General features: G+C 40.1%; 1 protein-coding gene across 2 annotated transcripts in view; it reads right to left on the bottom strand.

The window, feature by feature from the left end:
• Positions 1–2,642: 2,642 nt before the first annotated feature.
• The window catches only part of LOC139479983 (uncharacterized), a 31,916-nt gene continuing 13,137 nt past the window's right edge, over positions 2,643–21,421 (bottom strand). For both annotated transcript variants that reach the window (XM_071262943.1, XM_071262944.1), the window contains exons 3-8: positions 17,104–17,226; positions 15,508–15,737; positions 11,168–11,347; positions 9,314–9,514; positions 8,115–8,226; positions 2,643–7,155 (exon numbers count right to left, since the gene is read on the bottom strand). In XM_071262943.1, coding sequence (XP_071119044.1) covers positions 6,218–7,155; positions 8,115–8,226; positions 9,314–9,514; positions 11,168–11,347; positions 15,508–15,737; positions 17,104–17,226 — 1,784 coding nt within the window. In that variant the 3' untranslated portion in view covers positions 2,643–6,217. The remainder of the gene's footprint in view (positions 7,156–8,114; positions 8,227–9,313; positions 9,515–11,167; positions 11,348–15,507; positions 15,738–17,103; positions 17,227–21,421) is intronic.

Below are 21,421 nucleotides of genomic sequence, written 5' to 3'. Positions count from 1 at the left end.
AGAGTTGAGATAGAGGGAGAGTCCAGGTAACAGGAGAGTTGAGATAGAGGGAGAGTCCAGGTAACAGGAGAGTTGAGATAGAGGGAGAGTTCGGGTAACAGGAGAGTTGAGATAGAGGGAGAGTCCAGGTAACAGGAGAGTTGAGATAGAGGGAGAGTCCAGGTAACAGGAGAGTTGAGATAGAGGGAGAGTCCAGGTAACAGGAGAGTTGAGATAGAGGGAGAGTTCGGGTAACAGGAGAGTTGAGATAGAGGGAGAGTTCGGGTAACAGGAGAGTTGAGATAGAGGGAGAGTCCAGGTAACAGGAGAGTTGAGATAGAGGGAGAGTCCAGGTAACAGGAGAGTTGAGATAGAGGGAGAGTCCAGGTAACAGGAGAGTTAAGATAGAGGGAGAGTCCAGGTAACAGGAGAGTTGAGATAGAGGGAAAGTCCAGGTAACAGGAGAGTTGAGATAGAGGGAGAGTCCGGGTAACAGGAGAGTTCAAAATAGAGGGAGAGTCCAGGTAACAGGAGAGTTGAGATAGAAGGAGCGTCTCGGTAACAGGAGAGTTGAGGTGGGATGGCGGTGGCGGTGGAGTCCAGTGGCACCCGAACAAAACCTCAAACACTTGATTTAAACTATTCCTAATATTTTAGTTTAACACCCAAATCAATATGTTCTCATGGCAGGCAATGCGCATGCAGAATGTCAAATTTCGGATTTGTATTTATTTTGTATTTATCGGTACGATTATTTAGCAAAAGGACTATAAATTCATGATGATTGAAATAAATTAGAAAATCATATTGACAACCAAACAAAACAAGTAAGCTGGGAAAGAGTACTCGGCTTCACGATTATCATCACTTGGTTGTAAACATAACGTTCAGTCGGTAGCCAGTTCAACTCCATGCATAGCTGTTGGCCGCCCTAGCACAGTGTGGAAGTCTTGACTGATTGGAGCGATAGTATAGATACCTCCGCGAACAGGCTATCGCTGTGGGGAGCTTGTGGCCTTCTTTCTTATCATATGTTGAAGTCGCAGTAAGGTAAAGTAAATAACAAAGAGAGAGGCATCGATATCAGGTTCACATCATGCACGGTGTCAAAGATGGATAGAGTAGCCTCCTTTGCAATGAAACATTCACCGAGCTGACGGATGTGTTATGTGAAAACTTGTATTTTGAACTGTTGTCAGCAATATATCTGACCCGTCAATCGCAGATAAAGGACTCTTTGTTTCGGTTTGAGTGTCCAAATACTCGCTTCACGAGTAAAATAAAGTGCGTGTGTTAAGAAATTCGTTCGAAATAGCTTGTAGCTATGTATTGCTGCGCTTTCACTAGAATAACCTTGCTATATGTAATTTGATAGAAACGAATGACTCCATTTAAAGTGATAAGGAGCGCCAGTGATGGAGCAATCAGAACCTGAGGAAAATCTAGACTTGCTATATATGGATTTTGCATTACAGAAAGGACTGGGCGAAAGGACAGACAACGCTTTCACTATCCGACAACCATCGGTCGCTAATCCATAGCTACGATTCACGCCTTCCGTGATCACAAGAAATACCTGCTATGAGGAGAGTCCATTGTACGTTTCTGACTGTATAATGTGCATGTGTTTATGAATCACTATCAAATAGTGATGACACCAGGTGTTCGCGAAAGGTTAAGCGGTGCTGCTTTTGCACATTACCGTGGACATTTTTAAACACTTGTTCCAAAACCATTTGCCTTTATATACAGCCAAATGGAAATGTATTTTGTGAAAAGATATGAACCTGTAAACGCAATTATACGAGGTGGAATTTTCGGACGGGGTCAATTTGTCAAAAGTTCGCTCGCCACGTCAAAGACCCGGGTTGGGTACACATGGGTACACTGTGTGAAGCCCATTTCTGGTGTCCCCCGCCGTGATATTGCTGGAATATTGCTAAAAGCGGCGTAAAACAATACTCACTTACAATGCGGTTGTCATTAGTTTTTAATGGGGAAAACAATATATACCAAGCTGAAAAATCGATAAATGTCCTATTAAAAGCTAAAGAAAACGCAAATCGAAACTTTATCTATACAGTTTCATTCATTCATGATATATAAGGATGAAAGAGTTATAGTGCGGGAGGTAACTCCTGCGCACTTCCTGTGTATCCATTAACTTATTTGGCTGTAGAAATGAACGACGGTCTTGGTTATTTGTTTGCAACAGAAATTATTTCCGGTCACTGCTTCAAGACATACTTCAAGACATTTTAAGACATGCTCCAAAGTATCCCTGAAAGTAGCCGAAATAGTTTCTTTCACATTTTTATCAGGACTAGTTTGACGATGTATCTGTAGATCTAAGGCAACACCAATATTTGATCTTGGCATAAATCTTTGACAATTAACACCCGACAATACACACCCAACACTGCCTTCCACCACAACATACAGCCAACGACAGCCGATTTAACCTACCCGCAATCTTTGACTCAATTTCCCCAAAGACAAACTCCCTACCATACTCTCAATCCCAACCCACACCTTCCCTCTAAAAAAATACCCACAAAACACACATACAACAATACCCTACCCTGTCCCAACCTACCGCTGTGAATTTTAGGACAGAAAAGACAAAGAAACATTTGGTAAAATCAGGTTTATTCAGTGGAATGGTCAAGCAGTAAAGGGTACTGTGTAGTCAACATGAATATGAATATATATTACCAAATAAACATTAGAAACAGCAGTGGTTATGTTCGGGATCGTCTCAAAATCATCGAATACAAAAGCAAGATGTTTGTTCACCAAAGTATGACATGTTGTGTCTACATACTACATGTAATATGAAATTTGATGAAAGCAAATAATGCGACTGTTTAAAGTTGCATTCCTCAAATTGAATATTTTCGTTCATACTCAAAGAGGAAAATGATCATGTAGTCAATACCGAGGCAATTTGTTGATATACGTTCAACTCGCGTCTTTTCAGTAATATTTCGAAGTAAATTTCTTTTCTCAAAATTCCCTTATTCTGACGAGGGTGTAGGTACATATTTATATAATCTCGTGTCCCGTTTATTAAAAACTCTTACCTCGAACAAACGAGGTTCTCAAATTATTGAATACATAGAAACATTTTTTACCTCGAAGTTTTCTCGAAGGTTTTTGTAGTCAAAAGGAGAAATCCTTTCCTACAGTTTTACATACCAGTCCTGTATCATTTTCTTACACACCTATGGGTGAGAAAACCGTTTGAGATAACTGGGATCAAACACTACCAGATTCAAGTCCAGGTCCATGGTTGGCTGCTCCATGGCCTTGACCTAAGGTCAGATTATGACGGACTACTTTCCAGACTGTAATTGATACGTTTCTCGTTCCTATGTATGAGTGGTAAGCAGGAAGTCGGATGACGTTACTCATGACGATTGTGGTATGTATCAATGCGCCACTGCGATCATGGGAATAGACACAATATGAATCAATTCGGTGCTAAAATGGTGCGATTCTAGCCTGTGACAGATTATTGCACCCGTGCCTGTCATATAATATTTATCTTAAAACTAGTTGTTTCAAAAGATACGTTTTGAAACGACGAATCATTGTTATATGAGTGGTATATGACAGCACCTCGTGTAGTAATGTCTACATCTAAATACTGATTTAGAAATTTATCAACAACACCTACTTCTTTTGGCAGTAACTCGAAGTAAAAATAGAAGTTCTAATCATTTCCTTGTAAACAGACATGACGGAAATTATTAATGCGTATAAACACAATACGTTTCTAAAATAAATCAAGATAAAACATATTCTGAACTTTTTTACGTAGACTTCGTGTGTCATATTGTTGAATCTCCATTACAGAAAACAATATGCATTGACGTAATGTGACTAAACCTATTCAAAAAGGCATGTATTGAAAACTTATGAAGCCAAAAAATAAATACACGTGTGGCTGTTGTAGCCCGACTTGACATTTAGACCCTGCTTGTAATCAGTCGCCAGGAAATGATCATTAACATGAACACCATTAACTCGATATAGACTCTGACTGCCGGGGTAAACAAAGTATACACCCATTTTAAGGGTGGCTAAATATGAAACAAAAACGGGTATCTGATGCCAGTACCCGATTCTGGACCTTGAGTTTACAGTGTTTAAGCGACTGTTTTCAGCCTAGTAACGTTTCGATCCGTTTTTAAGGGTATACTTTCTTTTGCCCGGCAGTTTCGTTTTAGATAATGTTACAAAATTGTTCCTGTAGAATAAGCAACACCTTGGTCTAATATCGGCACACCGTTTGTCTTAAACTACAGATAAGTCGATACATGTGTGACTCGATTTAGCTGTATTTAACAAAATGCATTACAATAAATCCTTACCTAACTACCTACGACCATAGCACCCGAAACACTGGTTTGTTTTGTATGCCTAACCAAAAAAACATTTCGAGGAAATAAGTTATATGCATTTCAAGCCTAGCTTATTGTCCACGCATTGTCTATTTAATGTCCCCCAACATTATATAGGCGCAAGCAGTATTGGTACACAACACTAGGTGGAAGCATCGTGGTAGAAGACTAGTATCTACGACGTGATTAGCCATTGGTTCTTTGTGGAGATTATACGTTAATCAGCAGGGCTGTGGGAACATTGAAGTCCTTCAAGACATATACAGTTGGGTTACAAAAACAGTTTGCAAAAATACAAAAACATTTGGGAGTTATGGGACTTCTCTCCCGGAAAGAGCAAATCCATGGTATTGGCATGGCATTATCTGACACATCGACGTTTCTTCAGGAGAGAACACAAAGTCGACATTTCTTCAGTAGAGAGCACAAAGTCGACATTTCTTCAGAAGAGAACACACTATCGATGTTTCTTCTGTAGAGGACACAACAAAGTCGACATTTCTTCAGAAGAGAACACACTATCGACGTTTCTTCAGTAGAGTGCACACAAGTCGACATTTCTTCTGTAGAGAACACAAAGTCGACATTTCTTCAGTAGAGAACACAAAGTCTACATTTCTTCTGTAGAGAACACACTATCGACGTTTCTTCAGTAGAGTGCACACAAGTCGACATTTCTTCTGTAGAGAACACACTATCGACGTTTCTTCAGTAGAGTGCACACAAGTGGACATTTCTTCAGTAGAGAACACAAAGTCGACATTTCTTCAGAAGAGAACACACTATCGACGTTTCTTCAGTAGAGTGCACACAAGTCGACATTTCTTCTGTAGAGAACACAAAGTCGACGTTTCTTCAGAAGAGAACACACTATCGACGTTTCTTCAGTAGAGTGCACACAAGTCGACGTTTCTTCTGTTGAGAACACAAAGTCTACATTTCTTCAGAAGAGAACACACTATCGACGTTTCTACAGTAGAGTGCACACAAGTCGACATTTCTTCTGTAGAGAACACACTATCGACGTTTCTTCAGTAGAGTGCACACAAGTCGACATTTCTTCTGTAGAGAACACACTATCGACGTTTCTTCAGTAGAGTGTACACAAGTGGACATTTCTTCTGTAGAGAACACAAAGTCGACATTTCTTCAGCAGAGAACACACTATCGACGTTTCTTCAGTAGAGTGCATACAAGTCGACATTTCTTCAGTAGAGAACACAAAGTCTACATTTCTTCAGAAGAGAACACACTATCGACATTTCTTCTGTAGAGAACACAAAGTCGACATTTCTTTAGAAGAGAACACACTATCGACGTTTCTTCAGTAGAGTGCACACAAGTCGACGTTTCTTCTGTAGAGAACATAAAGTCGACTCCTCTTCATTTGAGAACACAAACAGTGTCGGCAAGATATCAACATCAGAATAAATTGCTTTAGCAGTTTCGCGAGTTGTATAAAATTGTTTCCATTTCAACTATGAATCGCATTTCCTCACAGATATCAACATGGAATGTAGGAATGTAGGAATTATTTCACTGTGAAGGTCATGAGAGGTTCAGCATGCGGTCAGCACATTCAAATCCTCTCAGAACTATCATCATCTTATTTTGTCCTGAAAGGGCATTGGGTTTTTCACATACGATGAATGACAAGGGACACTTTGGGGACTTCAGAACTACAGATTGATTATTGAGATTGACATTGGATTTGTCACATGCAATATGAACCGTTTCCCAATATTCCAATAAAAGCACAATCGGATTTTAGGGAATGTTGAATGAGACGGATGCTGGAAATTCACATCAGTCAAGAAGATCTTCTGGTTGTATCAGACACTCTCTGTTTTCTCTTCAACAGTCGAAGGAACACCCTGTGCTCGTTGTGAGCTTACATCTGAATGTGAATGCTCGCTTTTAGTAATTTTAAATTCGCGTTCTTCAGTCTCGTTGGTGCTGACGACGATATTTTTCACCTTCACAGTCTCCACTGTCTTTACCAGCAAAGCTGATGACGTTTCGTGCACCTCTCTGAAAGTTGTTTTACATTTAGTAGTCGACACAGTGCCATCTCCTTTCGATACGGCAGTGCTAGTATCCTGTTTGACTTTAGTAGCACTGGTGTTGTCCAATGTGACTGGGGCGGACATTGTGATGATTGGTACATTTGTGGGACCTTTGTTCGCTGACTCCTTAACCGATTTGTCATTTGGAACAATATTATCAATAACAACAGCATCAGATTCCTTCGCGATGGGAAGAGAATCATCCTTTGATTTGAAACCATCCGAGGTATCCACTTGTTGGACACAATATTCCTTTACTATTGGAATGGGCACAGCATCCTTTTGTGAATCTTTCCTTTCATCCTTAGTAGTAGTTAGGAGTTCTTCCTTATTCTTTAGATCGTCGTCCTTTGGACGGGTATTTTCAGTATCCCTGACAATCTTGATACTGACAGAACTTTTATCAAGCTGTACTTGAACATCATTTTCACGAATGGATCTTTCGTCAGGTGTCGCGACTTGGGGAATTTCGGCAGACTCAGGCAATAGGGCATCTGTGGAGTTAGGAGAAGTGCTTCTCTTGATGTCAGAAGATCTGGTCTTGTGTCTCGGTGTTGGGCGTTTGTGGGGCACACATACATAGACAGGGCGGTAGAGAATCTCCTTGTCTGTGTCCGAATCTTCATCATCTCCCATATACACCTGGCCAAGCTGGAATTCCGAGCTGATGTACATCCCTCCCTCAACGTAGTCGGCTGCTACATCTGAGACAGTATAAAACTCAGGTGAAACTCGAAATCATGTAACCTCGGATATATGGAACTCAAGTTATATCGAATCAATTCGTTACATCGTTAAGTTCGTTTTTAAACTTGTTCGATAACATGTATTACCACTTCTAATGAATTTAAATGTGGTTTGTAATAACAAACTATTTGCTACATCGAACTTCATTACATCCAGAGGAAGCTCACGTGTGGTCTCAATGAAGTCTACGTCTTATACGTATTTTGTAAGGAGGTGAGTGGATTTGGTTCAACCCCGCTGGAGCAGTATTTCAGTTATGTCATGGCATGTCTTAATATGCTTAAAGTGGGATGAAAATCCAAAGTGATGCAAATCACACCTGTTTTGGTGAAACCCACCATCATAGTATGGCGCTGACTGACCCAAAATTTAATCAATTGTCAGTTTTTGCATGAAAATATCAGAAAATTGTTTTTTTTGGAATATTGATAAGGATAAGGGAAGTTTAACTCAGGCTTAGTTGGTATCAGGTAGTTGAGGGGAGAGACTCCTCACTTCTATTGAATGTCATTCAGCCGAAGTAGATGATTTCCTAAAATGAACCTTTTTTCAAATAGTGAGTGAGTGAGTTTGTTGTGTTTAACGCCGCTTTTAACAGTATTCCAGTTATATCGCAGCGTGTCAACTTAATGTGGGAGAAAACCTCTAAGTGATGCAGGTCTCAGACGAGTACCACTTCACCACTTCGGTGAAACCCACGAGCATTGGTATGGTGCTGACAAACCTAGAAACATAATCGGGGCGAACCGGGATTCGAACCCACAATCATAGGTTTATGGCGTGCCAAAGGGACGCAACTCTGCACAGCGAATCGCGGCGCCTTAGACGACTGGGCCAGCTGTGCCCCCTTCAAATAAGTTAGTTCACAATTTAGTTCTGGGATTTCTTGGCTGTGTGTCCAGGGAATAGTTCTTACCATATTGTATTTCCGGTATGGGGTTGCTTGGGATGCGGAATGGAACTGTTGCTATGGTAACAGGCATCTCTACTTCTAAGGCATCACCAGATTTCTCCATCCGCAAACACAGCTGTATAATGAACATATGTCTATTTATAGGGACGCATTTTCACAGTGAACACATTTATGCTTAAGTAATATGCTGATAACATTATGAACATTTCAGATGAAATCCATATCAGATGTAAACATTAGTTAAACCTCTGCTTTGTTTCATTGTAGTTTCTACCCTTAGACAGAATTACCTACCCTGAACGTGTAGTAGATCTGAACCATACACAACTATCATAGCAGAATTACCTACCGTGAGTGTATGGACAGTTTGGAAGTTTAACACATCCATCATGTCACAATTACCTGCCCTACATAGAGTTACCTACCGTGATTGTGTAGTGAATCTGATCCAGGCCATGCATGTCCACCATGACGGAATTACCTGTACTACATAGAATTAACTACCCTAATCGTGTAATAAATCTAAACCAGGCCACCCACATCCACCATGACAGAATGACCTATTCTAGATAGAGTTACCTACCCTGATCGTGAAGAAATCTGATCCAGGCCACACACGTCCACCATGACAGAATTACCTGCCCTACATAGAGTTACGTACCCTGATCGTGCAGTACATCTGATCCAGGCCACCCACGTCCACCATGACAGGATTACCTGCCCTACATAGAGTTACCTACCCTGATCGTGTAGTAAATCTGATCCAGGCCACCCACGTCCACCATGACAGGATTACCTGCCCTACATAGAGTTACCTACCCTGATCGTGTAGTAAATCTGATCCAGGACATGGACGTCCACCATGACACAAATACCTATCCCACATAGGGTTACCTGCCCTGATCGTGTACTAAATCTGATCCAGGCTGGACACGTCCACCATGACAAACTTACCTGTTATACATAAAGTTATCAATCCTCAGCATGCTGCAGATCTGGGCCACAAACATTTATCGTACCAGAATTGCCTGCCTCACATTGTGCAACATACCTAAAGTGTGGTGCAGATCCCGACCACACACAGTAATCATTGCAGAATGACCTGTCCCACATAGTTACCTACCCTGAGCGTGTAGTAGATCTGTGCCAAGCCACGCACCTCCGCCATGACACAAATACCTATCCCACATAGAGTTACCTACCCTGAGCGTGTAGTAGATCTGTACCAGGCCACACACATCCACCATGGTTGGGGGCATGATCGGCACCTGCAGCTGATGCCAGAGGTCATCCAGACTTGTAGTGGTATGGGGCTCTATATGGGGACTCTCCACCTGCATCACCGTATGTCTCAGCTCCTTGGACAGCCCCAGCACGCCACGGTTGATGAAATATTCCACGTACTGAAACAAGATCCATCATGTCACAATTACCTGCCCTACATAGAGTTACCTACCGTGATTGTGTAGTGAATCTGATCCAGGCCATGCATGTCCACCATGACGGAATTACCTGTACTACATAGAATTAACTGATAATAACTGATAATTAACTGATAATATAGGAATTGTTTGATCCACTTATAACTCAACTTCCGTAGTAATTGTATTTAACCTCTTTGAGTACACACCTCCGTGGCGTTGTGGATAGAGTGTCCGCCGGAGAGCGAAAGGTCAATGGTTCGATCCTATCACCTTGGTGCATCATACCTAAGGACGTTAAATGATGGCACTTGTTACCCTGTCTAGCGCTCGGAAATAAGGGTATTAAACAAGGACTGGTCGGCTTGGGGTTGGGTATCCAACTGCTACATGTCAGTAGGTTCGCATTATACAACAAACACACGTCAGTACAAATACAAGTATTGCCCCATAGACAAAAAGATGCATTCACGTCACTATGTGAATGAACTAATCTTGACGCCAAACCCCATTTAACCACACCTCATATTGTAGTTTCCGTTTCATACAAGCCACAAATCACATGTACATACCTGCAAATATATCCTGAAGATACTTTACCTGCATCTTTCTACAGAAACAGCCCTGAACCACACATCTACAAACGTATACTGAATATATTTAACCTGCATCTTTCTACAGAAACAGCCCTGAACCACACATCTACAAACGTATACTGAATATATTTAACCTGCATCTTTCTACAGAAACAGCCCTGAACCACACATCTAAAAACGTATACTGAATATATTTAACCTGCATCTTTCTACAGAAACAGCCCTGAACCACACATCTAAAAACGTATACTGAATATATTTAACCTGCATCATTCTACAGAAAAAGCCCTAACTACACATCTACATAGGTATTCTGAATATATTTAACCTGCATCTTTCTACAGAAACAGCCCTGAACCACACATCTACAAACGTATACTGAATATATTTAACCTGCATCTTTCTACAGAAACAGCCCTGAACCACACATCTAAAAACGTATACTGAATATATTTAACCTGCATCTTTCTACAGAAACAACCCTGAATCACACATCTACAAACGTATACTGAATATATTTAACTTGCATCTTTCTACAGAAACAGCCCTGAATCACACATCTACAAACGTATACTGAATATATTTAACTTGCATCTTTCTACAGAAACAACCCTGAATCACACATCTACAAACGTATACTGAATATATTTAACTTGCATCTTTCTACAGAAACAGCCCTGAATCACACATCTCCAAACACCCTGAAGAGACTTTCTCTGCCTCTTTCTACAGATCTAGCCCTGAACCATGCATCAGCAAACACACCCTGAAGAGCCTTAACCTGCATCTTTCTACAGAAACAGCCCTGAATCACACATCTCCAAACACCCTGAAGAGACTTTCTCTGCCTCTTTCTACAGATCTAGCCCTGAACCATGCATCAGCAAACACACCCTGAAGAGCCTTAACCTGCATCTTTCTACAGAAACAGCCCTGAATCACATCTCCAAACATGCCCCTTGAATATAGAAGGGGGAGTTTCCGGACTAATGGGGTTCGGCCTATCGAGGTTTCGTTGAATAGCCTGACGACCACGCACCTGCATCATTCTACAGACCAGCCACACCTCCTCGTCACAGCCGTTCTGGATCTCCACCTTCAGCTTAACGTTCTCCCCACAGCAGTAGGCAGTCCTCTCCAACGTCCCCTTCAAAGACAGAGGACCCTTGCCACAGCACAGAATACAGTTGTATCTCTTCGACTCGGCATGAGAAGGCGTCTGTAATGTAACAAACATGATGTACTTTTCCCGTCAATAAAAGCCTTGCGTGACATTGTATGTGTTTTTAGTGTTTTTATGGATACTTGGAGGGAGCCTTGGATTTTATCGAAAAAAATACACTGCAAAAAAGAAAATGCTTGCAAAAATAATAATTATGCTTCGAACTGTTGAAGAAGAAAATAACATTTTTTGCCACAATAATTACATTGTTACAATGTATTTAGCAAAAATGGAGGAAAAGTTTAAACCAAAAAAAATAACTCTTTCCTTAAAACCCGGACAATCTGCACAAAATGAAACACTCTTTAGCTTGGCAGGTTTTTGTTAATTGTACCGGCTTCATACCGAGTCGACTTATATTGTACCAATGTGGGGATTCGAACACGTGTCTCGGGTTTGACGGCAAATGTAAAAGGATCTAATCTATAGAACACTTTATCGCCTGCCCTGCTTCAAGACTGGATACCTATAGTATATCAATGGGGAAATGCGAACCCGAATCTTCGTCCTGACGACCAATGCCCAATGATCTAATCGAAACAACACGATCTCACCTGCCTCACGCCGACCATCATCGGAGCCCTACAATTTACTATAGCAATGTGGGATTTCGAAAACTGGGTCTCCTGTTTGACGACCCATGTAAGAGGAAGAGAATGTAAGATCTACCTGCAGTGTTCACTACTTGGAACCGCATCTTGCTTCTCCATGCCATTTGACGTTACCCTTGAATAACACTGGTAAATCAAGCTATTGGTTATCAAGATTTAGACGATACTATCAATGGACCTACAGGTTTAATAAGATCGGATGTCTGATGAAGCTAGCCGTCGCCTTTGATATGCAACCCAATGCATATACGTAATCTTACGGCGAAGTCCCGTCGTCAAATAACCGTGCCAGAATCTTATGATCGTTGACATAAACAAACGTCAAACAACTTTCAAATAAATATCTTTAGAAAAATCCACAAGACTGGCAGAGCCTGGACCCCATGCGATATGTCGACTTTAACTAAAATTATGTTAAATATGTACAACATCGCTTTAGATTGTGACTGTCTGGAGCCAGGTAGAATTTGTTTCTATTCAAGATTTGACCTCTCACAAACTCAAAGGATTTGTTTGATTTTTCGCAATCTCAGAAAATAATGAAACATTTGATTTTACAGCTTTGTAAGCTCTATCATCCCACAAGATAAACTTAAGGAAAATCTTCATTCCTTGATCCATTGGGCATTTGTTACGAGACGCCTGGCCTTTGGTGTCTATGTTTCACAACGTTTGAGCGTCATGCGACTCATGTCCATAAGATTCAGGGCCTGAATTTCCTGTGGAGGACATTTGAAGCATCAGTGATATAAAATACTACTTCCAATGCAATTCCCTATTATAATTAGAACCATATGTTACCGTGTGTTTTAGGTGAACAATTGACATGCCGTTGCATGTGTTTGTGACGGGTGCCACATTTGTGCAGGATACGCTTATTTTCGCGAAAACGTGGTCTCATCACTGTTTGATAGAGATTCATAACCTCATGCTCGTGATATAGTCGGAAGCTTATAATGGACTGCTTTTATATGATCATGGAATGATTTTTGTTTATACCACTAGTTTATACACACTTTCATTTGGTACGTGTGACTTAAAATAATCCCGGAAAAGGAGAGGTGACATGAGCGTACGTATACTCAAATTTCTCTACAGTAATGTTTTTTGTAATTGGGTTGAAGCAAATAAATTAAAACAAATATCATCGTTATATGATAAATGTCCCTTTAGAAATACGCCAGTAGTTCAGTCAAAGTAATACATTTACATCAAGTACAAGACGTCAAAATGGCCGACATGATCGACCTGTCAGGAAGGATTTCCAAGGTTGTTAATGAACACGTGGCGATTATAGGTGTGAGTCATCATTGATAAATTGGTCAGTTATGCAAAGATGATAATAAGACTATGTCGAATAGATACTGAGGTAAATTCATAGCTGGCTGTAGACTGTAGTCTTCATGTTGGTACGGATCGAGTCGATAGTTTGGGTTGCATTTCTTCCTTTCGTTCCTCAGAATGAGTCGTGGCGAGGATATTCGTGCGTGCAGACCTTTCACAATGTATGCTTGAACGAAGAAATCACGATTACAGGGTCTAAATGATCAGAGACAAGCCTTCTGTATTTATTCGCGTTTGGGATTTTCCCAGAAATGGGTAAATAGTCCATCAGTGTTTACCTTATTTCAAGAATACAGTCTCGTGTAAAACGTATGAACGTCAAAATGTGTCGTTCATACGCTCATGAACGTCAGTGTCGTGGTCTTGTGACCGCCCCCTCGCGCAATAGAAAAGCCGAATATCGTGTGAACTTAACATTAAAGAAATATTTAGAGCTGACATGACGCCTCGCACTAATACTATTGCGTTTCCTGAAAACATCAATAATTTACTCGTTGCAATTTACAGTCAACATAACGTAGTTTGCAATAACTCACCCAATGCTTACTTCCCTACGAGCATGCAGTATTTATGCTGTCCTTTTCATATTCACATATGTATGTGAACGGTTTCTTCTTAACTCAAACATATTACATTGTTGATGATGACAGTGGTTGTGATTTCAGGCGGAAGATAATCTGACATTCCTCTTATCTTATTGATTTAGTGTGCATTATTTAGAGATGAAATGGGTTTTGTGGGTTTGGTCAATATATCTAAGGCAGACCTCCGTCAATGCACTATAAGGGGGTAATACAAGACATGAACGGACGAACTGTATCTGTGGCTAAAGACCATCTGGCTTTTTTAAAGGCGGACTTCACCCCAAGCACTGGTGTCGACTTCTTGATCAAAACCTTACATTTTGTATGTATATTGTGTGCACCTGTCCCCTGGTCTCTGTTCCGTGCAAAGAAAGTAAAGACAAAAATAAAAAATAACAAACGTTATCAAAACGCTACTTGGCTGAAATCTTAAGTCCAAAACACAATAATGATACCCGTATTAAATACTCTCTCTGAATTTAGATTCAGGACCCCCCAAAAAGCAATGTGGTTTTTTTCAAATAGATATCTATTCAGATGGATATCAGTGGTAATAACTGTGTGATTGGTGAAGAAATATATATACTTAATGTCGACTTAATCACACGATGATATTCAATACATTTTAGTAGAAGAATGAAAATTGAAGTCAGGCAATATAATGAGGGGACATCTTACAAAATGGCCAACGTTCGACATTCTTAAGAGCCGGCTGACTCTTAGGAAAAGAGACATAAATGCGAAATGTCTATCAACCAGCTTCAATTATCTTTCATTATCAGGGTAGAGTTATTAAGGAATGGGGAAACTTAAAGACAAAAATGGTTTATATCATGAATAAAAGTTGCATAGGTAGCATCTGAGGCATTGGAAGCAAGTAAGAAGCAATAAAAGGCGACGGCATAGATAATGCTACAATTACATTTCTTCAATGCAATCAAGTAAGATTAGAATTCGTGATTAACTGAACTTATATGCTTCCTGATATCTTGCCAAAAGGGACTTGGCATGGATGTTCAAATACAAATGCTACCGTCTGGATCAGTGATCGATATTGTGAGCAACGAATCATAGATATATTTTTTTTAGCAACTGCTGCAAAACCGGATATTTTTGTAAAATGCATTGCAACAATGTCATTTTTGTGGCAGACAAAAAACAATTTGGGTCTTTTATTCCCAAAACCCGCCCAAGAATATCAAAAGGTCGGTCCCATATAATTTGGGGACTTCAGCCTCCCCTATTCCCTCAGGTATGCAAGGTTGTAGTGCTAGGAACCATTCTTTGTGGAACTAAATTGTTAGTATATGGGTTGTGTTAAACACCGCTTTGAACAGTATAGCATTTATATCAAGACGTGTCAGCTCGATGTAGGACTTTGATGAAACTCATCAAAAGAGTAAGGATTTGGTGCTGAATTAACAAGAATCATAATCAGAACGACTCTTGGATTCGAACCCAAGATCAGTGGATCATGGTACAACTAAGGCACACAACTCTTGCACCGATTTGAAACGCCTTCTTGCAGCTGGGCTACTCTTTGTCAATTAGCAATTTGAAAAACGAATACCATATTGTTATCTTATCATACCCGAAATCAAACTACAAATACAAATACCAGGAATCGTTCATCCATACAGTCGGTGTGAGGTCCGACCACTGTGAAGTACTTGATTCCCTGCGGACAGGACGCATATGGAATGTCGATGGTGACCCGGATGTAGTAACGAATTGTGCCGATCTTGCTTTCAAACGAACAGGGGAGAGCACTCTCCGGTAGTTTGAATTCGAACGGATACTTGTGGTTACCTCTCGGTAAGATAGGTATCGGCCCTTCTTCGTTTTTATCTGGAATAAAATTTAGAAAATGTAATTAGGCGAAGTGTCTCTAAATATTTGACCAGGAGCAAACATTTAAAAGGAAGAAATGAAAGTTTGGTTACCTAGAAAGATATAACGAGATAGTGAAAATCAGCAGGATGTTATGGTAAATAATTACAATGTGAATTTGAAATTTGGACCGATGGACGAACAGTGATATAAGTAATATAAGTCAACTTTTCATTTTGCCATACAGATAGTATTCGATATTGCCTTGAAATGAAGAAAGGTTGATTGTTTTGTTTTAAATAAAATGGCGTTGTGACAGAGTGGAATATCTCAATAACCTAGCAAAAAAATTATATATAAATATTTCAGTGTGAATGTTTGCAGATGTATTAACAGCGTATCTCAATCACCGGACATCATCACCAACACTGCATTTAGCGCATCCCCATCACTGGAAGCAATGACGAACACTATAGTTAGTTCCGCATCATTGGGTATAATCATCATCTCCGCAGTTAGCACTTCTTTTAGATCGATGGCTTAACACTGCAGTTAGTCATGTTCCCCAACACCTGGTATCATGACTACCACTGAAGTCAATTACGTTCCCACTGCACTGCAGTAAGTTATGTCCCCTAACACAGTGTATCACCCCCATCAAAACAGTTAGCATTTCTTTTAGACTGGATGTCATAACAATCTCATTAAAATCAGATCTTAGTTCTCGCTGCCGCTAAACAAAGATCTGAGGACATCCGGGTCACGTCAGACTAACTTTTCACGTACTTTGACCAATGGAATGAAAGACAACAGGCCGACATTAGCCAATCAGAACGCAGCTTTCTCTTGCTTTACGTTACTAGTTTCAAACTGGCGACTACGTTTCGAAACATATTTTGACAAATTCTCGAATAAAATTTTGAAATCTGAACAAAAGCACATTCTGGAATGGCTAATTGATGACCTAGATTGTATGGATTCAGTCGTAAAGCCCGTAACGATAATTAGGAATACCCTGTGTTAAATGTTTCGTGTTTGCATGATTAGAAAACTCATTCCGACTGTCACTTTCCTGATCTCGTAACCGACGTTGTGATTGGTCGGATGAAAGGTCGTTCTGACGTGGGATGTTTTGCGGTAGTGAGAACTAAGATATGATTTTAATTAGATTGGATGTCATAACACTGCAGATAGTTATGTTCCCAAACACCAGGTATCATCACTTGCACTGCAGTTTCGCGAACGCCTGGGGACATTGACAACATCTTAAACGTCCGTATAATGCAGCCCTTCTCATGATGACTTTTGTCAACAGCATCTTGAATAGGCCCTATTTACTTCTGTACTAACATTCGCTTTTTAAATTCCTGATTCCAAAACCTACCTTTTCCCCAGATAGACTTTCTCTCGTCTATGTAGTGTTCATCTTGTTTAACATGTCGCCTTTCTCCTGCCCGTGTGATTCTCCACTCCGCGTGGGCCTTGCCCCGTATATGAAGACGAATGCCTGGAAACACAAGAGCATGAAGATCACAGGCGAACCCCCAACACTGACCGCAAAATTAAGAAAACGACAAGAACAAAATTTGACAGCATGGGTGAACCAAAGGTTTTCCAAAGCTTTGCCAATGTGAATTTCCCTATAGATAGTGTTAGAAATGTGTCACGCGCCAAGAATACGACCTTCTGATATAGTTTGGTTTCGGATTTCTTTGCACTGCGACAGCTTTGCGATTTTCTCTCTCGATCTTTTAAAAGAACCTTTTGTAACCAGTAGTCGTGAAGAGACGAATGAGTACCCTGCTGCAACTTTGGCACCCGTCACAAACACATGCAAAGGAATGTTAATTGTTCCCCTGATAAACATCATGTTCATCTGACGTCAAATTTGGAAATGTCTTCCACATGTCATAAAACGTTTTGAAATCTCTACGTTGGTCTCGAGTGTAACGTTTGAGCAAGAGACGTATGATGCTGTTTGAAATCATAGTAGAAAGAGCATGATCGATTATACCTCAAAAGTTGTGAAATGTAGACATCAAAGGCCGGAGCTGCTGGAATGTTGTTCGACATAAAGGTTAGGGACGTGTGTGAATGTTTAAAGGTTTAAGCATCAAATCCCTTGTTAGCAAATTTCAAATTCCGGAACATACGGTCTTTTTTCTGATTTACTGGAGTCTGGTTTATCCAAACATTTCAGAGGAATATAAAAAACATACACTCTTGTCGATACTGTGGACACTACAACTGCGTGTAGACATATCCATCAGCAGAAGCTGTTTTAGACACACGCGTTTTCTGATTTTGTGTAGACTCAATGGTTCCTGACGGAGGAAGATAATTGAAAGGTGATATAACGGAAATACTTTTCCAAAGCGGCTTTAAACCATACTCCCTCATTCACAGTTGGGCACGAACATATACTATACCAACAAACAAGGACCAGAAAAGAAGATTAACGGTAAATCTCAAATAAACGCAGCAAATATATTTATTTATTATTTTCGAAAGGTATGGCGTTTATTTGAAGCCAGATGTTTGGCTAAGTTTCTTCATTTTTGTTTCAAATGTCTTTCGATGTTTCACAAGTGTTAAGTTAAAGGTGCTGATTCAAGGATAGACGGCTCGTCGTTACTGACATGATGTAGTATGACATACGATAGTTAACCATTGGGTACCGTTACCTGGACCAGCATCTAGTCTCTGAAAAGATCATATTTTCCAGATAAAAACAGTTGTTAAGTCATAGTTATGAAATATTACAAAAGGAATCCAGAGACTCTCTTCATTTCAGCCTAATGCTGCAGTAATCTAGACTTGCAAAATATTTTAGACTTGCATAGGCTGTATAGGATGTATTTGTTTCAGGGTCTGTATACAGACTAACCATTATCATGCATTACAGGAAGCGATTTGCATGAGACAGATGTATGTGCGCGGGTCTAAATATGTCAGGAATGGTTAAAGAGTGCCATTGTCTGTGGGGCCGTGGGGATTCGGGGTTGGAATAGGTCCCCGACAACCTATGCTTGTCGTAAGATGCTACTAGATGGATCGTGTGGTCAAACTTGGTGACTTGGTTGGTTGCGTGTCATGCTACCCCGACGGCGTGTGTCGGTGCTCACAATATCGATCACTGCTTTGCTTGGTTTAAATCATTGCCTATGTTGTACATAGTGTTCGTTGTTTAGACAAAACAGGATTAAAATATCGCCGTGTACATCTATAAGCACAATGGCGATGTTTAAAGGGGTGGTATGGCATGCAAATGGTAATATCCCTGACTGGGTTCCTGTCTACAGGGTAGTCAGACGGTGGCAGATTTGTCGTAAGCTGCGATTGGACGACGCTAAACATTGTACTCATTGGTCTTCGATATCGTAAATAGACAGTGGCCTACTTGAATGTTTTGGGGGTCGTTTATTGACATTCGTATTTAAGGACGTTACACATACGCACCTATAATCGGATATGGTTCATAATTGTACCAATGTTTGGGGCCTGCTTAATGTTATGGGCATTGTGCGCAAAAAAACCAGTGGAATCAGTTTAGCAATATCTCTCCGAAAACATAATTATTAAATATGATTTGCTGCAGGCAGAAAAGACAAAGGAGTATTTATGGACCTCAAGAACTGTCGCATTTCACACTTAGAGAAAAAGTAAATAAATAATTGAGAGACTGGTGATATCAAAACTAAATGTGTGAAATGATTTTCTGCAGAAGCATGTATTTAATGTCAGGCCCAAGTTAAAAATGTTCTTGTTCTCGTTTTTATTACGGTTGCAATGCGCAGCGATCACAACATCATCCACTTGTAGAGTTACAGGCTATCTTCACTTACAAGAGATAATATCAAAATGTACGGACACTTGAAAATAAGTATGAAAATAAATAAAAAGTAAAGTCTGAAATTAAAGCAATGAAGAGCTCTAAAACGTTTCTCATCACAGTTTGGATCATATAGAACAGCGATCGATAAGTTTTGGTTTTGTTCGGTAAAAAAATCTGGTTTTGGTATTAGTTCTCTGAATGACCTGTTCGTCCGGATTTATCTTTCCTTGCCTTGACAATACAACCATATCTGCTAACAAGTTTCCCGCCTACTGAGACCTGGTCATTTTTAAAATACGCTTCTGATGAGAAACACACGCAGGAACTGACATGTTAGTGTATGTATGAAACGCAGGGATTCCCGCCCAGCACACTCTAATTAGGTTTCCGGTAATATGCTGCATAAAACATCACGAGCGAGTTCGATCATCACCACAAAAATCAATAATGCCTTTATCTATATTTTTACAGGTTGCGTCGAACAAACCATTACATGGGGTGAACATTTTATTATTACATGTTTAATTCAGACGTGCTTTTAAAAAAGCCAAGCGTAAGAGTATTGAGACTGTTGTGGTCGCTTGTTGCCTTCTGGTTGAAATGTATGCTTGTCACGTTCAGGACAGGGTTCGATTCCCAACATAGATGTTTACCGGTATAAGATAAGATATTGCTAATAGCAGCGGAAAAAACATACCCAATTACCCGAGAGGCTCCGTTGTTGACGTTGCGTGTAAGTCATTTTTAAAAGGTCCTCACCAATTGATTGAGGCGGCTAATCTGATCAGGTGGTCAGGCTTTTGATTTCATAATATCAATCACCGTTTTTTTCTGGTCCAGATTCGATTTTTGCAGAATTTTGCGGGAGTGCGTTAAACAACATTGAGCACGTTCGCTATGCGTCAATATGCGTTTCATCTCCGAAGTTTACCATAAATGGTTCCAGAACGGAAAACAAAGGATGACATTCGGTTAACTGACTTCTATACAGGAATGGAAATACGCCACGTTAACTCCATCAGCTGCTGTTTATATTCAATAACACTATGGGTCATCACTTACACTCACAATTACCCAATTATCAGCAACGGTAATTGTTAACAGGAGTTAGGCCATTAATACAATTAAGACACATTTAAGTGCCAGGAACCTTTACCTTGAAGCGATAAGTAATACTTTGTGTAGTGACCTACATGCAAGAGGAAAATGCAAAGTACAGCAAAATCAGTCGGTGATAACACTTTGCCGATAAGACCGGGCTATTTGGTAAAGAAGAAAGTATGTGTCAAAAATTGGATCTGTGACCAAAAACAAATAAACACAAAAACTGTTCTGGAGGGTGTTGGTATTAGCAGGTTGAAGATGTGTGCTATGTTGATTTTGTCCATTTAAGAATTCAGAACTGAATCATCTGATACAGTCAAACCCTTTGAAACCGGACCCCTTTATTCCAAAGCACCACTTTCCGGGCGAATGCTGTTAGATAAATCTAAAAAATCATTAAGGACATTACTCTCTACCTATAATTCGTTAATCCAGATAATCATCCGGAGGTTTTCATTTGGAAAGGTAACATTCATTTGTGTCTTGAAATGAAACAAAGATATGTCACGTGACGTCGGGACTGGGAATAGGAATCTCTAGTCATTCGATCGATGGCATTGTTACTATTGCAATAGCGTAAGTATTTTGAGGTATATATATTTTTTGGTTAATAAATCTGTAAATTCATGTTATAACATTTATTGAATATAGAGTGTACGTGTATTGAGAATATTTAAATCATTACACTTGACCAGATGAGCTAAACAGGAGAAAGGGTCACCCATGGCGGGGCTCAGTTGGCATAGGTGTTGGCTTCTATGGT

The sequence above is a fragment of the Haliotis cracherodii genome, unplaced genomic scaffold (assembly GCF_022045235.1).
Source record: "Haliotis cracherodii isolate W230 unplaced genomic scaffold, xgHalCrac1.p SCAF_4, whole genome shotgun sequence".
Lineage (NCBI taxonomy): Eukaryota > Metazoa > Mollusca > Gastropoda > Lepetellida > Haliotidae > Haliotis > Haliotis cracherodii.
The sequence above is the reverse complement of the archived record's forward strand: the minus strand, read 5'-3'. Positions and strand labels throughout refer to the sequence as shown.